The sequence below is a fragment of the Hemitrygon akajei genome, unplaced genomic scaffold, assembly GCF_048418815.1.
Source record: "Hemitrygon akajei unplaced genomic scaffold, sHemAka1.3 Scf000073, whole genome shotgun sequence".
In the NCBI taxonomy this organism is placed as follows: domain Eukaryota; kingdom Metazoa; phylum Chordata; class Chondrichthyes; order Myliobatiformes; family Dasyatidae; genus Hemitrygon; species Hemitrygon akajei.
The window spans coordinates 1227527-1245756 of record NW_027331959.1 but is presented as its reverse complement, the minus strand read 5'-3'; the positions used below and the strand labels follow the sequence as shown (position 1 = coordinate 1245756).

Below are 18230 nucleotides of genomic sequence, written 5' to 3'. Positions count from 1 at the left end.
TCACTTGAAGCACCGATCAAATGCGCAGGCGTCAAGCTTGCTGCTGTCTTGGAAACTCCGCATGCGCGTAGTACACAAAATGTCGGAAGGACCGTAGGAGGTAAGAGCGGGTGCTGGGTGGGTTTTAATTGAGTGACAATTGCTGTGAACATTGAACACCGTGGCCCACAAACTCGGCACAGGCCAGGTCTTTTTCCTCTCTCTCAGCCCCACGATCCGTACACGGGCCCCGGGGAGCTTCCGGCTAATCAGGGAATGGGAGCAAATAGATCTCACAGACAGAGCTGAGCTCCAGAAAACTAAATGCAGGGATCAGGAACTCGTAGAAAGGGAGCAATATCTTTCTATCAGCTGTTGAGACAATCACCTTCGTTCTACCGACAACCGCAGCAAGAGAAAATCTGCAGCTGCCGGCAATCCAAGCAACACATACAAAATGCCGGAGGAACTCAGCATTAGTACTCTTTTCTATCGATGCTGCCTGACCTGCTGAGTTCCTCCAGCATTTTGTGTGTGTTGCTTGTTCTGCCTGCTCTTGCTCTGGCGTTTTCTACCAGTGAGGACATGCTTTGACCCATTTTGTCTGGGTACATACTGATATCAAACACCTTTGCCCTGGGCAACAAATAGCTTTCACATCACAAATGTGCCAGACTCCAATGAGATAGACTACTGCCCTTCCCTTCATATTCATTGGCATTGCCATCACCGAGTTCACCACTGTCAGCCACCTGGAGTGGGGGTTCAGGGGAAATATTTATGTACAATACAGAAACTGGTGTTACCTGTGTGTATTGTGGCAATGCAAAAGTTGCTGGATAATTTGCAAGTGGGGAGTGATATTTGGAAATCTGACTTTTTAAAGTATCATTTAGCAAGAAAACCACATACAGTGACATGCAAAAGTTTGGGACCACTGGTCAAAATTTCTGTTGCTGTGAATAGCTAAGTGAGTAAAAGATGACCTGAGTTCCAAAAGGCATAACGTTAAAGATGACACATTTTTTAATATTTTAAGCTAGATTACTTTTTCTTTTCCATCTTTTACAGTTTCAAAATAACAAAAAAGGAAAAGGGCCTGAAGCAAAAGTTTGGGCACCCTGCATGGTCAGTACTTAGTAACAACCCCTTTGGTAAGTATCACAGCTTGTAAACACTTTCTGTAGCCAGCTAAGAACCTTTCAATTCTTGTTTGGGGATTGTTGCCCATTCTTCCTTGCAAAAGGCTTCCAGTTCTGTGAGATTCTTGAGCTGTCTTGCATGCACTGCTCTTCTGAGGTCTATCCACAGATTTTCGATGATGTTTAGGTTGGGGGAATGTGAGAGCCATGGTAAAACCTTCAGCTTGCACCTCGAGGTAGTCCATTGTGAATTTTGAGGTGTGTTTAGGATCATTATCCTGTTGTAGAAGCCATCCTGTTTTCACCTTTAGCTTTTTTTACAGATGGTGTGATGTTTACTTCCAGAATTTGTGGTAATTAATTGAATTCATTCATCCCTGTACCAGTGAAATGTTCCCCATGCCACTGGCTGCAACACAAGCTCAAAGCATGATCGATCCACCCTTGTGCTTAGCAGTTGGAGAGGTGTTCTTTTCATGAAATTCTGCACCTTTTTTCTCCAAACATACCTTTGCTCATTGCGGCCAAAAAGTTCTATTTTAACTTCAGTCCACAGGACTTGTTTCCAAAATGCATCAGGCTTGTTTAGATGTTCCTTTGCAAACTTCTGATGCTGAATTTTGTGGGGAAGATGGAGGAAAGGTTTTCTTCTGATGACTCTTTCATGAAGGTCATATTTGTGCTGGTGTTGCTGCACAGTAGAACAGTGCACCACCACTCCAGAGTCTGCTAAATCTTCGTTAAGGTCTTTTGCAGTCAAATGGGGGTTCTAGCAATCCTACGAGCAGTTCTCTGGGAAAGATTTCTCGGACTTGACTTCCACCATTCCTGTTAACTGCCATTTCTTAATTATGTTACGAACTGAGGAAGTGGCTACATGAAAATGCTTTGCTATCTTCTTATAGCCTCCTCCTGCTTTGTGGCCATCAATTATTTTAATTTTCAGAGTGCTAGGCAGCTCCTTAGAGGAGCCCATGGCTGCTGATTGTTGGGAGAAGGTTTGAGGAGTCAGGGTATTTATAAAGCATTGAAAGTTGCATCATCCTGGACTTTCCTAACAAAGATTATGAATAAGCCATAGCCCTAACAATCTCATAAAGGTCTGAGACCTTAGTAAAAGTTATCTGAGAGCTCAAATCTCTTGGGGTCCCCAAACTTTTGCATGCTGTTCCTTTATTTTTTTCACTCTAAAATTACACAAAACAAAAATAATACACTAATTTTGCTTAAAATGTTGAATAGGGTGTTTCATCTTTAACTTTGACTTTTGAAGATCAGTTCATCTTCTACTCACTTAACTATTCACAGTAACAGAAATTTTGATCAGGGGTGCCCAACCTTTGCCTGTGTGGCTCATTGAGGTTGGGTTCTGAGATATCACAGTTCTTGATCCAGGCAAAATGGACCCGGGGATCGAACTGCTTGGGCTTATGAGGTGTTGAGTGAGTATTTCTGGTCTGAGATCAGATGTTTGTTTCTGGAGTTCCTTTGGAAGCAATGACTGCTAATCATGAGGAGAGGATGAATTCCCATTCCATCCCTCACAGGGAGAGGCTATGAGTAACTGGGCTGTACTGTGTTTACAACAGTAGAAATGGACCCGTGAATTTGGTGTTCAAACTCTGTTTGGAAATTCCCCCCCTCACTGCCACCTGTCTGTCGCTCGGTGGAAATCAAGCAGAATTTCAAGTTGCTGGAAACCTGCACTAAAAACAGAAAATGTTTGAAGTCATTCTGATGAAATATATTAACCTGAATTGTAAAGTTTTTTCCCCTCCCCACAGCTGTTCCTTACCTGCTGAGTGTTTCTGGTAATTCCAGTTTCTTTTTATTACATTTACCCTGGAATGGTTTATATTTCCTGAAATGGACCTGTTTTGACCTGGAAATGGAAATGGCTCATTCTGTGATAGTAGAACAGTGAAGAAAGCACGACTTTCTCTGTAAATTATCCTTGTACCAGTTTGTGTTCAGTACAGTTGTTGCTAACAAGATTTACAAGAATAATTGCAGGAAAGATTGGCTTTATGTATGAGGAGCATTTGGTGGTTCTGGACCTGTGCTCAATGAAGTTCAGAGGGTCGGTGGGGGCAGTGGAGGGATGTATGGTTAAGCAAACCTACCAAATGCTGAAAAGCCTGGATATAGTGGACATGAAGAGGATGTTTCCATTATACGGAGAGTCGGTGATCTGACAGCACAGTCTCAGAATAAAGATGCTTCCCTTTAAAACTGAGATGAGAAAAAAAATTTGGCCAAAGGATGTCTGATCTGTGGAATTTGTTGCCGCAGAGGGTGGTTGAGGCTGCCATTTGGGTATGTTTATGACAGAGATTAATATATTGATGATTGCTAAGTAGCTTCAGGGTTACAGGAGGAAGGCAGGAATATGGTGATGGAATGAAAATCAGCCATGGTTGAGTGGTGGGGCAGACCAGATAGCTTGAATCCCCTAATTCTGTTCCTGTGTCTGATGTCTTACCATGACTGAATGATGGTTCCTTCTTATCCCATATCGTTTTGTGACGTGTGAGGGACAATAAAAGATTGTTCACTGAGATCATTATATTTGCCTTCAACGTTTAAGTTTCAGTGAGTTTTGTTCTTAGTAACATTAAGCAGAAATGTTTGGTTCTTTTTATTGTTAATGTGCTTCATTATCTTTCATGTTAAAGTTGGACCTGTGGTGAGAGATTTATTGGAAGAAAAACCCAACTGGAAGCAAACCACGACTGAAGACGAGGGAACAGCAACAAGTGAACCAGCACAAGGATTGAGAGCATCAACTGGAGAGAACCCATCTAACTCGGAGATTCCAGTGATTCAGTCAGGAGAAAGTTTGGTGAGTCTCATTTACTCAAACACTGGTCCTTTAGACATTGCATACCTGTAAAAGGAAGGTAGGAAATAGTTGGAGTGAGACTGAATGTGTCCAGAGGAACCAGTTGTGCCTCTGTCAGAACCAGTTGCAATCACTCCAGGTCTGGTAATGTGCTTCCAGCAGCCCAGCCCTTTAAAACCACTCCCATTCTGTGGAAGTCGAATCCGGATAAAGTGACTCAGAGACCGTATAACTACAAACTCTTTATTCCAAGCACCCGGGGCTTACTCAGTTAGTCACTCAAACAGGAAGAGTCTATGACTGTTCCCACCCAATCCACTAACTGACTAACAATTCCCCTTACACCACGGATATATCTGTCCAGATACCCACCACACAAGACAGGCTGGAGCCAAAGTTATTTACTACATGACAGCCCCTAAAGACAAATTACAAAATAGTCATAATGCCTTAGAACAGACTGAAGCTGTCCTATCTCTACACGTGAGTGCACAAGGACATCCTGAAACCCTAGCTAGCTTCCCTCAAGAAGAAATAGGGCTCAGCATGGCTTAGCACATCTGTTGATCATCAGCAGTTTCTTTCAGAAAAACAGGCTGCTATTGTTTAACCAAGTGTTAACCCTTTTGCATACTTTATCACTCCCTCCTTTTGATCATTACATGATCAACAAAGCAGTAGTTTTTTACAGAGAAAGCAACTGAGTACAGCATTGACTTATCAGTGAGTAAAAACAGCGTTGAACAGTAATTATAACAATGATATGTACAACTATTAGGCCATAATGCAATATCATGTCCCACATATTAACAAACAGGCCTTCAAAGACCACCATTTCGAACCTTCGGTGAACCCCTGTAAATCCTGCCCTACTTTCTTGATGCTGTCAGGCTCATCAGGGATATAGGTGCAGCATTCTGTGTCAGTATTAGCACAGGTTCCCCCTTTCTCAGCTAGGATAAAATCTAAAGCTATATGATTCTGTAGGACTGTTTGCCAGATTGCAATCATTTCAGTGGATATTTCTGTTACTTGGCCTGTGTTTCTGTCAGGGCCCCTGCAGTATTGTGGCCAGCTCCTCAAGTGCTATAGGCAAATTGATTATATCTCGTAAATTCCTGGCTACTCCATAGGAGAGAAAAGTGATCATCCAAAATCACTCAGTCTCAGTTATTCCTCTCCGCTGCTGGGCACCTGCAAGTATGGCCAGGATGCATGTTTCTCAGTCTAGGAAGTTGCGTTTGGTGGGAGCCTGAGATACCATCCCTCAAAACACTGACAGCCACATTCATCGCTGATAATACCACAGTTCCTCACCTCACTTCCCCGGGTGTTGTTTGAGAAAGCCCAGGCTGAGAGTTCCTCACTCTGGTTGAGCGGGATTACTGATATTGGAATCATAGTTTTACCATGCTGTGGAATTTCAGCACAAACCCAGCAGGACCCTAGTTCTACCTGTTTGGCATCGGTGTGACAGAGAGACAGAAATGTGTTAACATGGGGGCCCCCGGATGCTGGGGTGAGCCCTGTCAAAGACATAAGCATGAACACCACTATCAGACAATACATTTTCTTTTAGTCCGAGAGAGTCCTTCTACTCAGTTCCTTCAGTAACACGTTTGTAGTCTGTTCAATGTATCCACCGAGATTGCCCCTTCAGTTTGGCAGCCGTGGGAGTGGTCAGTAACACCTGATATGCTCCTTTCCACCGAGGTCCGAGTTTCCCACAATCCCAGTTCTTGATCAGGACAATATTCCCCGGTTCTGTGGTGGGATAGTCACTCCTCTGTGCGGAGGAGTGAAAATTCTCTTCCTTGTAAGCCTGTCGTACTTGTGTATGTAATGCTTGGAGAATTTTGGTTATTTCCCATCTCTTCCCCAAGGGTATGAATTTTGAATTTTGCTGGTAGAACTTCTGGGAGCATTGGACACAAGGTGGTCCCCAGGGTGTCCCCATGGACTGTCCATACATCATTTCAGCTGGTGATGACCCTGTTTTCCCCCGTGGGGTAACCCTCATGTGGAATAGAGCTAATGGTAGGTCCTTCCATCAACCAAGTGAGTTCAGTCTCCACCGTTACTTTGGCCAATTTAATCTTCAGAGTGCCATTGGCTGTTTCCACTATGCCAGCAGCCCGTGGGTGGTGTACGGTAGAATTGTTGCCTGATAGCTAGTTTCTTACATACCTCTTTGTTCACTGTCACCACAAAGTGTGGGCCATTGTCAGAGCTCAGCATCTCTGGCAGGCTGTACCTGGGAATTATATCCTGTAATAATACCTTCACAACAGTCATAGCAGTATTATTGGTAGTTGGAATAGCTTCAAACCATCTACTAAACACATCTATAATAACTAAGCAGTATCTATAGCAATGTACTCTAGGTAATTCAGTAACATCAACTTGTAGACACGAAAATGGTCAAGGGAGTCGTACCCGGTGTGCAGGGTGCAGGTTAACAACCATTCCCTCCTTTTCCAGGTGTGTGCATAATTGACCAATATAGGTAAAAACTGGGTAGGAACACAAACCTGTCCCACTGGGGTGATCCAGAAACCTCGGTCGGGGTCTTTCTGGCACCCCACCTGGAACTACAGCTTGCACTCCTCCTCAGAGGCGTCCCCCTGAAAAGTACGTACCTCCCACATGTCTGGCAAACTCGTTCTGCTTAAGTCACGGAAGGTTGCTTGATGGGAACCCGAGGAGACTACAACTACAACTACGAGCACTGTGCCGCCCTTTTCGCTGTCTCATCTGCTAAAGGATGACTGGCGGATGAGGGCCGCACATTAATAATAGTCAAAACTCGAGGTAGCTGTTGAGCGGTGAGTAAGTTGTTTACAAAGGTGGCATTACTAATGGGGTGGCTAGAGGAAGTCAGGAATACCCACGTTCCCATAGTCATGTACAATTCCAAATGCATAACGGGAGTCCGTGTGAACGTTCGCACTTTAGTCTGTTGCTAGGATACAGGCAGGAGTCAAAGCAAACAGCTCAGCCTTCTGGACGAGACAGCTGCTTCAAAAGAGGCCTGCTCAATTACTTCACTGTCAGTTACTATCGCATCGCCAGAATATTGTTTCCCTGCTGGATCCACAAAAGAGCTTCCATCCTCACATTGCCTCAGGCTTGAGGGCGTATTGCGGAATGTATGGGAGAATCTATCACGGTGATCCAGACGGAGGCAGTTAGTGCGGCCAACTTCGTGGCCTAAAGTTGCCCAGAGACGGGGTACAACATCTAGGGTTCGGTCAATATTAATAGAGTATCTTACCAGATGTCCCATCTTCACCTCAGACTCCTTCCAGTATTGGAGTTGTCCCGCGACCAAGTTTCGCCAGTCTCCCTTGTTGCTGGAGGCTTGTTTCATCAGGGTGTAGGCAAGGAACCCCAGGGTCTTTGGTTTGAACCCGGGGCAAACCCTAACGGTAGTATGGGGAACAACCAGTCCTCTCTGTCGCCAAAGAAATCTGGAACTTTGGCCAGTAATACACTGCCCTCTTTTCCTTTAATCTCTCCAATCACCGTGACTGGGAACTTCTGTCCCTCGAGGGGTGCATAATACTGGCTTTCCTCAGTTGAGCACCCCGGAGGGTCATAGCACAGAGTCACATGAGGGTCGGCCGCTGGTAGAAGGGGTTCAAACACAATGGAGTCCAGATTAAGTGCCCACCACTGGGTGTTCAGAAACTGGGGAAGCTGTTCGCTAGTCCCAGGGTGATAGCCTTATCTGTGCATAGAATCTCGACTTCCAACGGACAGAGCAAGTCTCTCTCTGATAGATTACACCCCCGACTGGTGGTGACTGTAAATGAAACCTCACACTGGTTCCCCTGAAATTCCACTTGCAGTGGCTGGATACGTGGATACGTACATTCAAACCCAAACAGAGTGATTGTTGCGTCTGATAGCTGAAATCCCTTTTCCAGTACTATTTCCTGATCAAGAGTGGTTGTGGTTGCCCCCATATCAATCATAAACGGAACAGGAATTCCAGCAACTTGCAATATTACATTGGGCTCTTCCTGAGGGGTGGTACTCACGGTAGGAAGCATCCTTGATTGTCAATTTCTACACAGGTTGTTGTCCCCATCTGTCCCTTGGTAGGTTTTTGTTCCCATTTCTTATCCCCAGATACAGCACACAATGTCAGGTCCCAACAATATGTCAAAGTTCATCGCATTCGATTTTGATCTTTGTCAGGCCAATCCATATTATTTGTTTTAATCATGTTGGCTATCTTAGTTGGTAAGCATTGGAGCAGTAAGGTGTAAAACTGGGGAACAGATTCCCATCATTAAAGACTCGGTCTCCTGCGAAAGTGCCGTAGCAGGCCACAAATCACTCCCAATAGTCTATTCCCGATTCCCCAGGCTTAGGTTTGCATTCAAGAACTTCAGTGATGTTTACAGGTTGCTGGAAAGCCCTTTCCAAGGCTTGAATAATCTGGTCTGTCTGTTCATTCTCATTATGGTTTCCCGCCTGTAACTCCTGATAGGTTTGGTATCTCAATTCTACCTTCCATTTCTGCCCCTCATCAGCTGAGAGAATCATGCAGCAGAGACCGAATAAATCTTGCGGGGTGACATTAAACATTTGTATAGTACTGCAGACATACTGAGCAAACTGTGCTGGTTTTTCTCTTCTACCTGGGACCTGATTCATGATCATTATCATTTCTTGAGGCTTCCAGGGTGCATACACAGGAATCACTAAGGGCTGTTCCTCCTTCTGCTCGTGGATTGGGCAGCATTCGCATGGGCAATTGCCTTTAGAACTATAGAGTATTACAGCACAGAAACAGGCCTTTTGGCCCTTCTTGGCAGTGCCGAACCATTTTTCTGCCTCGTCCCACTGACCTGCACCTGGGCCATATCCCTCCAAACCCCTCTCATCCATATACCTACCCAAGTTTCTCTTAAATGTCGAAAGTCAGCCCGCATTCACCACTTCCTCTGGCAGCTCATTCCACACTCCCACCACTCCCTGAATGAAGAAGCCCCCACTGATGTTCCCTTTAAACTTTTCCCCCTTCACCCTTAACCCATGACCTCTAGTTTTTTTTCCCCCGGGCCTCAGTGGAAAAAGCCTGCTTGCATTCACTTTATCTATACCCATCATAATTTTATACATCTCTATCAAATCACCGCTCATTCCCCTATGCTCCAGGGAATAAAGTCCTAGCCTATTCAACCTTTCTCTGTAACTCGGTTTCTCAAGTAACGGCAACATCCTTATAAACCTTCTCTGCACTCTTTCAATCTTATTAATACCCCTCCTGTAATTAGGTGACCAAAACTGCACACAATACTCCAAATTCTGTCTCACCAATGTTTTATACAACCTCACCATTACATTCCAACTCTTATACTCAGTACTTTGATTTATAAAGTGTACCAAAAACCCTCTTTACAGCTTGTGATGCCACTTTTAGGGAGTTATGTATCTGTACTCCCGGATCCCTCTGTTCTACTGCGGGTGTTCTACCTCAGTATGTTGTATGTTTTACCTTGATCTTCCGAAGTGCAATACATCACACTTGTCTGCATTAAACTCCATCTGCCATTTTTCAGCCCATTCCTCCAACTCGTCCAAATCCCTCTGCAAGATTTGAAAACCTTCCTCACTGTCAACTACACCTCCAATTTTTGTATCATCGGCAAATTTGCTGATCCAATTTGCCACATTATCATCCAGATCATTGATATAGATAACAAATAACAATGGACCCAGCACTGATCCCTGTGGCACACCGCTAGTCACAGGCCACCACTCAGAGTAGCAATCCTCCACTACCACTCTCTGGCTTCTTCCATTGAGCCAATGTCTTTGTGGAGCCATTAACTCTGGGGTTCTGTTGGATTCTTCCCTCCCTGTCGTAGGTATTCCCTTTCTGAATCTCAGGGTATAGGGACCTCCCCCTTCCCTGCCGCCACTGTTTTACCCGAGTGGTCACCGTATCTGAGTACTGGGAGGATTGGGGTTCGGGAGCACTGGGTGCACTCGGCTCCTGGTAAGGTGTTGGCGGGGGGGGGGGGGAGTACCTTGGGTGCCCACACCTCATCACAGTCACTGTCCTGTAACAGGGTTGGTATGCCAGACATGGGTTTGGGATCTCTTGTTTCCCTATCAGTTCGAACTTCAGACTGACATTCTTGCCATTCTCTCCTATCTAGGCTGGACTAGGTTTGCTTACGTTGTTTTCCCTGCTCTTGCTTGCTGCGTCTATCCACCCATTCACGCTCCACTTTTAGCGTCTCCCAACCTTTGGCGTTCCTCCTGCAGTACGTACCTCTACCCTTTGTCACATGCATTATTCCTCCAACTTGCTAATAATGCACCCTTCCACTTTGCATCTGCCTTATCCTTCCCTTCCCTTTCCAACAATTTCCACTTCTTTCCACAGTTCTTTTTCCATATCAAATTTACTGCTTGTTCTCATGAGGTAATATCCCTGGTTCACCCCCAGTGGCCAGATTTTGTTCCCCAATTTCTTATTCAGCGCTGCAATCTTCTTCCTTGTCTGGAAAACTCTCACACATTGTGTAGGGCTGCTCCTGCCCCACTCGTAACAATCGACTGCAATTGACCCATGTTCTCTAAGTAATTTACCCAGCACAAAGCCTCCTGCTTAATTAACAAACAGATACATTTACTCGGCTGACACCTCCTGTCCACTTAATAAATTCACCTGGCTGGCACTTAATGCTCATTTAATAAATTTATTCAGCTGGAACTTCATGCTCATTTAATTAATTTACCCGGCACGTCTGCCTCCTGTCCACTTAGTGAAATTTACCTGGAACCGCCTTCTACTCACTTAGTAAAATTTTGCCTACCTTATACGAGTCTCCCAACAGATTCTTTCCCGATCCTGTCAAGGTATGCAATCAGCCTTGGACGAGGGACCGTACATCGAAAAGAACTAACAGTGAGTGACAAAATGTAAAATATCTATCGGGCAACCGGTCGGTCTCCGCAGTCCCCAGAGTGGTCCAGCCGCTTACTCAGCTCGTCTGCTTGGCGCTCCCTGTATTGGGATCCTGTTTCTGATGCCAAATGTTAAAGTTGAATTTGAATAAAACCCGGGAGACCAGCTTCTTATCATCACCACAGTTTATTGTGCATTCTCCTGCAGGAGTTTGAGACCCAGTTATCAAAGGGAAGGCACGTAAGCACTGCCACCACCTGACAAGTGGACTGACTCAGTCAGGTTACAGCCGTGTATTTATACACGTACCCAGACATTTATAAATAGTAAGCCCCAGACATCACTATTGCAAGATGTTATTTGAGCTGGTATGCCCACGAAGTCTGTTGGTGCAAAACTTAATTGCGTAGATAAGAGAATTCGCTAAATGAAGGTTTTAATTACAGATGGATGTACTGTCCAGTCCTTATCAGCTATTCCCTTTGCAAGGCCCTGACTTAATTACAGACGTGTTCATTCCTGTCCTTATCAGCGAGTCCTCCTCCCTTCACTCAAACGAGGGTACAATGTATAATGTTATCAGCTAACGAGGGTACAATGTATAATGTTATCAGCTCTCAGTGTGTCTCTCTGCAAGCCACAGAGAACTGGTAATGAGCCTGTCTTAGCAAACCACTGAACACAGAGTCTACTTCAGTTCAAAAATTCCTATTCAGTCCTAAATATTCTTTTAGCCAGAGGTTACATAGGTTCAAAATGTTTTTTATATATATATATCCTTAATTCCTCAGGAGGGTTCACGGGAAATATTTATGTCCAATATCGAAACTGGTGTTACCTATGTGTATTGTGGTGATGCATAAGTTGCTGGAGAAATTACAAGTGGGAAGAAGTGGAGTGATATTTGGAACTCTGACTTTTTAAAGCAGAATTTAGCAAACAAACCACTTATGGACAATATGCAAGAGCTTTGGTGAGAAAATCCTTCATTACCCATTACAGGCCTGCTATATAGTGTGAGAGAGCAGATGAACTGGATCGAACCCAGAGGAGATCAAAGTTCTTATTGACAGTGATTTGCTAGCTGTTAAAATGAATACCTCACTATATAAATATCACTATGCACATATGCACTTTAAGGAGTTGGAACTTGAAATGGATGTATTCTGGATCAGCTGGGAGTCTGTCATTACATGAGAGATAGAAATCTTTACATTACGTCTCCGTCTAAATGTGCAATGTGTAAGATATAGTAATTTCTAATAAATAGTTTGTACATAGGACAGTCAATATAGCAGAAATGCAATTCTATCAGCATGAATTAATCAGTCTGATGGCCTGGTGGAAGATGACTTCCCGAAGCCTATTAGTCCTTTTGCTGTGGGACCGTTTCCTGGATGGTAGCAGCAGGAACAGTTTGTGGTTGTGATAAATTGGGTCCCCAATATCCTTTGGGCCCCTTTTAAACACCTGTCTCTGTAAATGCCCTGAATCATGGGAAGTTCACATCTAGAGATGCACTGGGCTGTCTGCACCACTCTCTGCAGGTTCCTGAGATTGAGGGAAGTACAGTTCACATACCAGGCAGTGATGCAGCCAGTCAGGATGCTCTCAATTGTCTCCCTGTAGAAAGCTCTTAGGATTTGGGGCCCATAACAAACCTCTTCAACCATCTGAGGTGTAAAAGGGGCTCCTGTGCTCTTTTCACAATACAGCCGGTATGTATAGACCATGTGAGATCCTTGTTGATGTTTGTCCTGAGGATCTTAAAGCTGTTCACCCTCTCAACCCCAGATCCATTGATGTCAATAGGGGCTAGCCTTTCTCCATTCCTCCTGTAATCCACAAACAGCTCCTTTGTTTTTGTGACAATCAGGGCAAGGTTGTTTTCTTGACACCAGTCAGATGTTGTTCAGACCTCAGATAAGAGTCAGCAATCAAATGGTCAAGCATGGTATGAATGTGCTGAGCTGCATTTATCACATTGCAAGAAGCATCGTAGGAAAGCCAGATAAGCTGAGGACAGGGAATTATGATATTGTAGCCATTATTGGGACTTGGTTGCACCCAACAGTCTGAGGGATTTACAGGAACAAATTTCCAGAGAGATCGCAGACCATGACAAGAAACAAAGGTTGATTCAGTAAGTGCTTTTAACTTTCCAGATATTGTCTGTGTCTCTCATACTATAAAAGGACTAGATGGGGTAGAGTTTGTCAAATGTGCCCTTAATCAGTGCGTAGGATTCCCGACGTAGAAGTGTGCAATAAGCTGTTAGGAAATGATCCAGGGCTGGTGATAGCAATTAGGGATCATAATGCCATGAGATTCAAAGTAAATATGGAAAAAGAGAGATCTGGATCATGGGTTGAGATTCTAAATTGGAGAAAGGTCAATTTTGTGGTATCTGAAAGGATCTGGCAAGTGTGGTTTGGGACAGGGTGTTTTCTGGCAAAGGAGTACTTGGTGAGTGGGAGGCCTTCAGAAGTGAAATTTTGAGGGTGTAGGGTTTGTATGTGCCTGACAAAATAAAGGTTGAAAGGTAACTGGTGCAGGGAACCTGGGTTTTTAAGAGATATTGAGGCCCTGGATATGTTGTTCCTCTAAATGCCTCAGACTGCTGGGTGCTACCAAGACGCATTAATGACTACAATATCATGATTCCATGCACTGAGCTTATCTGACTTTTTTTTACTCATCTTCTGTTGGTTTCCAAAAGCTTCCCAATAGTTATTGCTCCTTGTTTGCCCTCTGTTGGGCTTTTATGTTGGCTTTGGCTTCTCATTTTAGCCACAGTTGTGTCCTCCTGCCTTTCCAATGCTTCCACTTCTTTGGGATGTATCGATAACTCAGCTCCTGAATTGCTCCCAGAAATTCCAGTCATTGCTGCTCCGTTGTCACTCCTACCTTTTCCCTTCCAAACAAGTTTGTCCAGCTTCTCTGACATAGAAACATGGAGAAGTTCAGTATGGAAACAGGCTACTTGGCCCAGCTAGTCAATGCTGAAAAAACATTTAAGCTGTCAAATGCAACTATCTGCACGGGGAACATCGCTCTCCATACCCCTGCCATCCAGGCTCCCATCCAAACTTCTTTTAAATGCTGAAACCGAGCTCATATTCACCATTTGTGCTGACATCTCATTCCACACTCACACAACCATTTCAGTGAAGACTTTTTCCACATGCTTCCGTTAAATTTTCACCTTCACCACTTACCCATGACCTCTGGTTATCACCGCACCCAACTTCAGTGGAAAATGCTGCTTGCATTTACCCTATCTGTACCCAAATAACTTTGTATACCTCTAACAAAACCTCAAAGCAATGTATGGTTCCCTTGTTTATGTTCAGAGCATATTTTAGGTGAAAAGATGATGAGGAGCATTGATCGCGTGGATAGCCAGAGGCTTTTTCCCAGGTCTAAAATAGCTATCATGAGGGGCATAGTTTTAAGGTGCTTGGAAATAGATACTGCGGGGATGTCAGGTGTTAGTTTTTTTACACAGAGAGTGGTGGGTGTGTGGAATGCACTGCCAGCTGTTTGTGTGAGAGTGTTTCAGTTACTGTGGGGTCAGGCACCCATGCAGCTCAGTGGGAACAGGGAATAATACCAATGGAGAGAGTCAAACTGAGCCAGGTCACAGATTGGAGATGGCAGATATGCCCCATTCTTGTAGAGACAGGAAAAGCATCAGAGAATTTGCTGATCATTCCAGATACCAGCAAGAAGATGCCTTCTCTCTCCAACTTGGGTTGAACTTCACTGTAACAGTGTGATGCCAGATCACACCTTGACAACTCAAGTGATCTCATCTATAATGTTGTACTTCACCCATTGATGGATTTTGTAAATCTTTTTACAGGTTAAAAATGACAAGGAATTTGTCTACGGGAATCTCAAACAGATTACGTCAGTTTTGCTTTCTCTATCCAGATATTTAAGACGAGGAGCAAGGGAATAATTCAACCATCCTTCCTGCTCAGACTGTGGGGAGGGATTCATTTGCTCATCTGACCGACTGGCACGCCCGTCATTTTACACAGGAGAGAGTCCGTTCATCTGCTCAGACATTGGGAATGGATTCACTCGGTCATCTCAACTGAAGGAACATCGGCGAGTTCACACTGGCCAAGGCCATTCATCTGTTCTGTGTGTGAGAAGGGATTCAGTCGGTCTTCCCACCTGTGGACACACCAGTCAGTTCACACTGGGCAGAGGCTGGTCATCTGCTGAATTTGTGGAGAAGGATTCACTCGATCATCTGACTAATGGCTCACCAGCGAGTTCACACTGGGGAGCGGCCGTTCACCTGCTCGGACTGTGGGAAGGGATTCACATATTCATCTAAACTGAAGGAACATCAGCGAGTACACACTGGGGAGAAGCTGTTCACCTGCTCAGACTGCGGGAAGCGATTCACTCGGTCATCCACCCTAATGGCACACCGGCGAGTTCACACCGGGGAGCGGCCGTTCACCTGCTCAGAATGTGGGAAGGGATTCACTTGCTCATCTAAACTGAAGGAACATCAGCGAGTACACACTGGAGAGAAGCCGTTCACCTGTTCAGACTGTGGGAAGGGATTCACTCGGTCATCTGACCTATTGGCACACAGGTCAGTTCACACTGGGGAGAGGCCGTTCACCTGCTCAGACTGTGGGAAGGGATTCACTTGGTCATCCGACCTACTGGTACACCAGCGAGTTCACACTGGGGAGAGGCCATTCAGCTGCTCAGACTGTGGGAAGGGATTCACTTGCTCATCCCAACTGAAGGTACATCAGCGAGTTCACACTGGCGAGAGGCCATTCACCTGCTCAGACTGTGGGAAGAGATTCACTCGGTCATCTGAACTATTAGTACACAAGTCAGTTCACACTGGGGAGAGGCTGTTCACCTGCTCGGACTGCGGGAAGGGATTCACTCGTTCATCCACCCTAATGGCACACCAGCGATTTCACACCGGGGAGCGGCCATTCACCTGCTCAGACTGTGGAAAGGGATTCCCTTGCTCATCGAACCTGAAGGAACATCAGCGAATTCACACTGGAGAGAGGCCGTTCGCCTGCTCAGACTGTGGGAAGGCATTCATTTCGTCATCTAAACTGAAGGTACATCAGCGAATTCACACTGGGGAGAGGCCATTCACCTGCTCAGACTGCGGAAAGGGATTCACTCAGTCATCTGACCTACTGATACACCAGTCAGTTCACACTGGAGAGAGACCGTTCACCTGCTCAGACTGTGGGAAGGGATTCACTCGGTCATCCAAACTACTGGTACACCAGCGAATTCACACTGGGGAGAAGCCGTTCAACTGTTCAGTCTGTGGGATGAGATTCAGTCAGTCATCCACCCTACAAAGACATCAGCGTGTTCACACTGGGGAGAAGCCGTTCACCTGCTCAGTCTGTGGGATGAGATTCACTCGGTCATCCCACCTACTAAGTCATCAGCGAGTTCACAAGGGAGAGGCCGTTCACCTGCTGTGAATGTGGGAAAGGATTCATGTGGTCATCTCGTCTACAGAGACACCTGCAAGTTCACACCAGCGGCAGAGTCTGTTCACCTGCTCAGACACTGGGAGCAGTTTCTCTCAGCCTTCTCAGTCAAATGTGCATGATTGAGTTCACGCTGGGTAGAGGCCATTCACCTGCTGTGAATGTGAGAAGGAATTCACTCAGTAACCTAACCTTGTGACACACTACCGGGTTCACACTGGGGAGGAAGTTTCAATGAGCTGCATGCTGGATATTTGTCCATCACCGTTGCTGAATGCAATTTCGAGAGTGACTGTCGGTGCTGAACTCTGCAATTATTGCTGCTGCTCACCACACCCAGTTCTGCACCCTGGTCACTGGGCATGGGAGGAGTTTCTTCTGCTGTACATTCACCTTTAATGGGACTGGAGTTTATATTCTGGATCTGGGAAAAATAAATCAGTTCAATTTTAAACTCTGTCTCCGGTACTTAGTGAATGTATAACACACCTAGTATACAGTAGAGAAGTTATAACAGTGTACAGTGTACAGTAGAGAGTCAACTCAGACCAGCTGGACCCTGCCAGTGATTCTGTTCCATGACAGTTCATTTCAATCCTCCCCTGTTGTTCATCTCTCACTCTCCCTGTGGTGATGGGTTCCAAACAGTCACCACTCGGTGGGTGAAGATGTTCCTCTTGAATTCTCTGTAGACTGAAGAAGTCGAGCTGACTGCAGTTCTATCTGACATGTTCTTCATCCCTCAAATCTCTGGGCTGAGGAAGAATGACATTGGTAGTTAACCTCCTTATTCATGGCTCATTTCCACATTATGGGTCATTTTCCCTGCTTCTAAAGGGTTAAGATAGAAACATAGAAAACTTACGGCACAATACAAGCCGTTGTATTGTGCCGAACATGTTCCTACCCTAGAAATTACTGGGGTTACCCATGGCCCTCTATTTTTCCAAGCTCCATTTACCATCCAGGATTCTCTTAAAAGACCCTATTATATCCGCCTCCACCACCGTTGCCAGCATGCACTCTCTACTCACTGTGTTTAAAAAAAAAAACTTACCCCTGACATCTCCTCTGTACCTACTCCCAAGCATTTTAAATCTGTGCTATCTTGTGGCAGCCATTTCAGCCCAGGGAAGATGCCTCTGATTATCTACATGATCAATGCCTCTCATCATCTTATACACCTCCATCAGTTTACCTCTCAACCTCCGTCTCTCCAATGAGAAAATGCCGAGTTCACTCAACCTGTTTTCATAAGGCATGCTCCCCAATCCAGGCAACATCCTTGTAAATCTCCTTGGCACTTGCTATGGTTTCCACATCCTCCCGGTAGTGAGGCAACCAGAACTGAGCACGGTACTCGTGGGGTCTGACCAGGGTCCTATATAGCTGCAACATTACCTCTCGGCTCCTAAATTCAACTTCACAATTGAAGAAGGCCAATACACCATATGCCTTCTTAACCACAGAGTCAACCTGCACAGCTGCTTTGAGCGTCCTATGGACTTGGACCCCAGGATCCCTCTGATCCTCCACACTGCCAAGAGTCTTACGATTAGTACTATATTCTGTCATCATATTTGTCCTACCAAAATGAACCACCACCCTTCACACTTCACCACTCCGTCTGCCACTTCTCAGCCCAGTTTTGCATCCTATCAATGTCCCGCAGCCCTCTGCGCTATGCACAACACCCCCAACCTTTGTCATCAGAAAACTTACTACCTTTCCCTCCACTTCCCCATATAGATAATTTCTCTAAGAGTAAGGGTCTGAACAGATACCTGAGTCACTCCACTGGTCAACGACCTCCTGGTTGTGTCCAGCTGGGC

General features: G+C 45.2%; 1 protein-coding gene across 1 annotated transcript; it reads left to right on the top strand.

Moving 5' to 3' along the window:
* Positions 1 to 74: 74 nt before the first annotated feature.
* Positions 75 to 16853, top strand: LOC140722265 (uncharacterized). Its single transcript, XM_073037067.1, has 4 exons — positions 75 to 100; positions 1051 to 1133; positions 3797 to 3963; positions 14760 to 16853. Exon 4 carries the CDS (start codon positions 15166 to 15168, stop codon positions 16387 to 16389), a length of 1224 nt encoding a protein of 407 aa, XP_072893168.1. The 5' UTR covers positions 75 to 100; positions 1051 to 1133; positions 3797 to 3963; positions 14760 to 15165; the 3' UTR covers positions 16390 to 16853.
* Positions 16854 to 18230: the final 1377 nt, after the last annotated feature.

Excerpts from the sequence above, each read along its gene's own strand:
- LOC140722265 (XM_073037067.1), top strand. The coding sequence starts at position 15,166 with ATGGCTCACCAGCGAGTTCACACTGGGGAGCGGCCGTTCACCTGCTCG.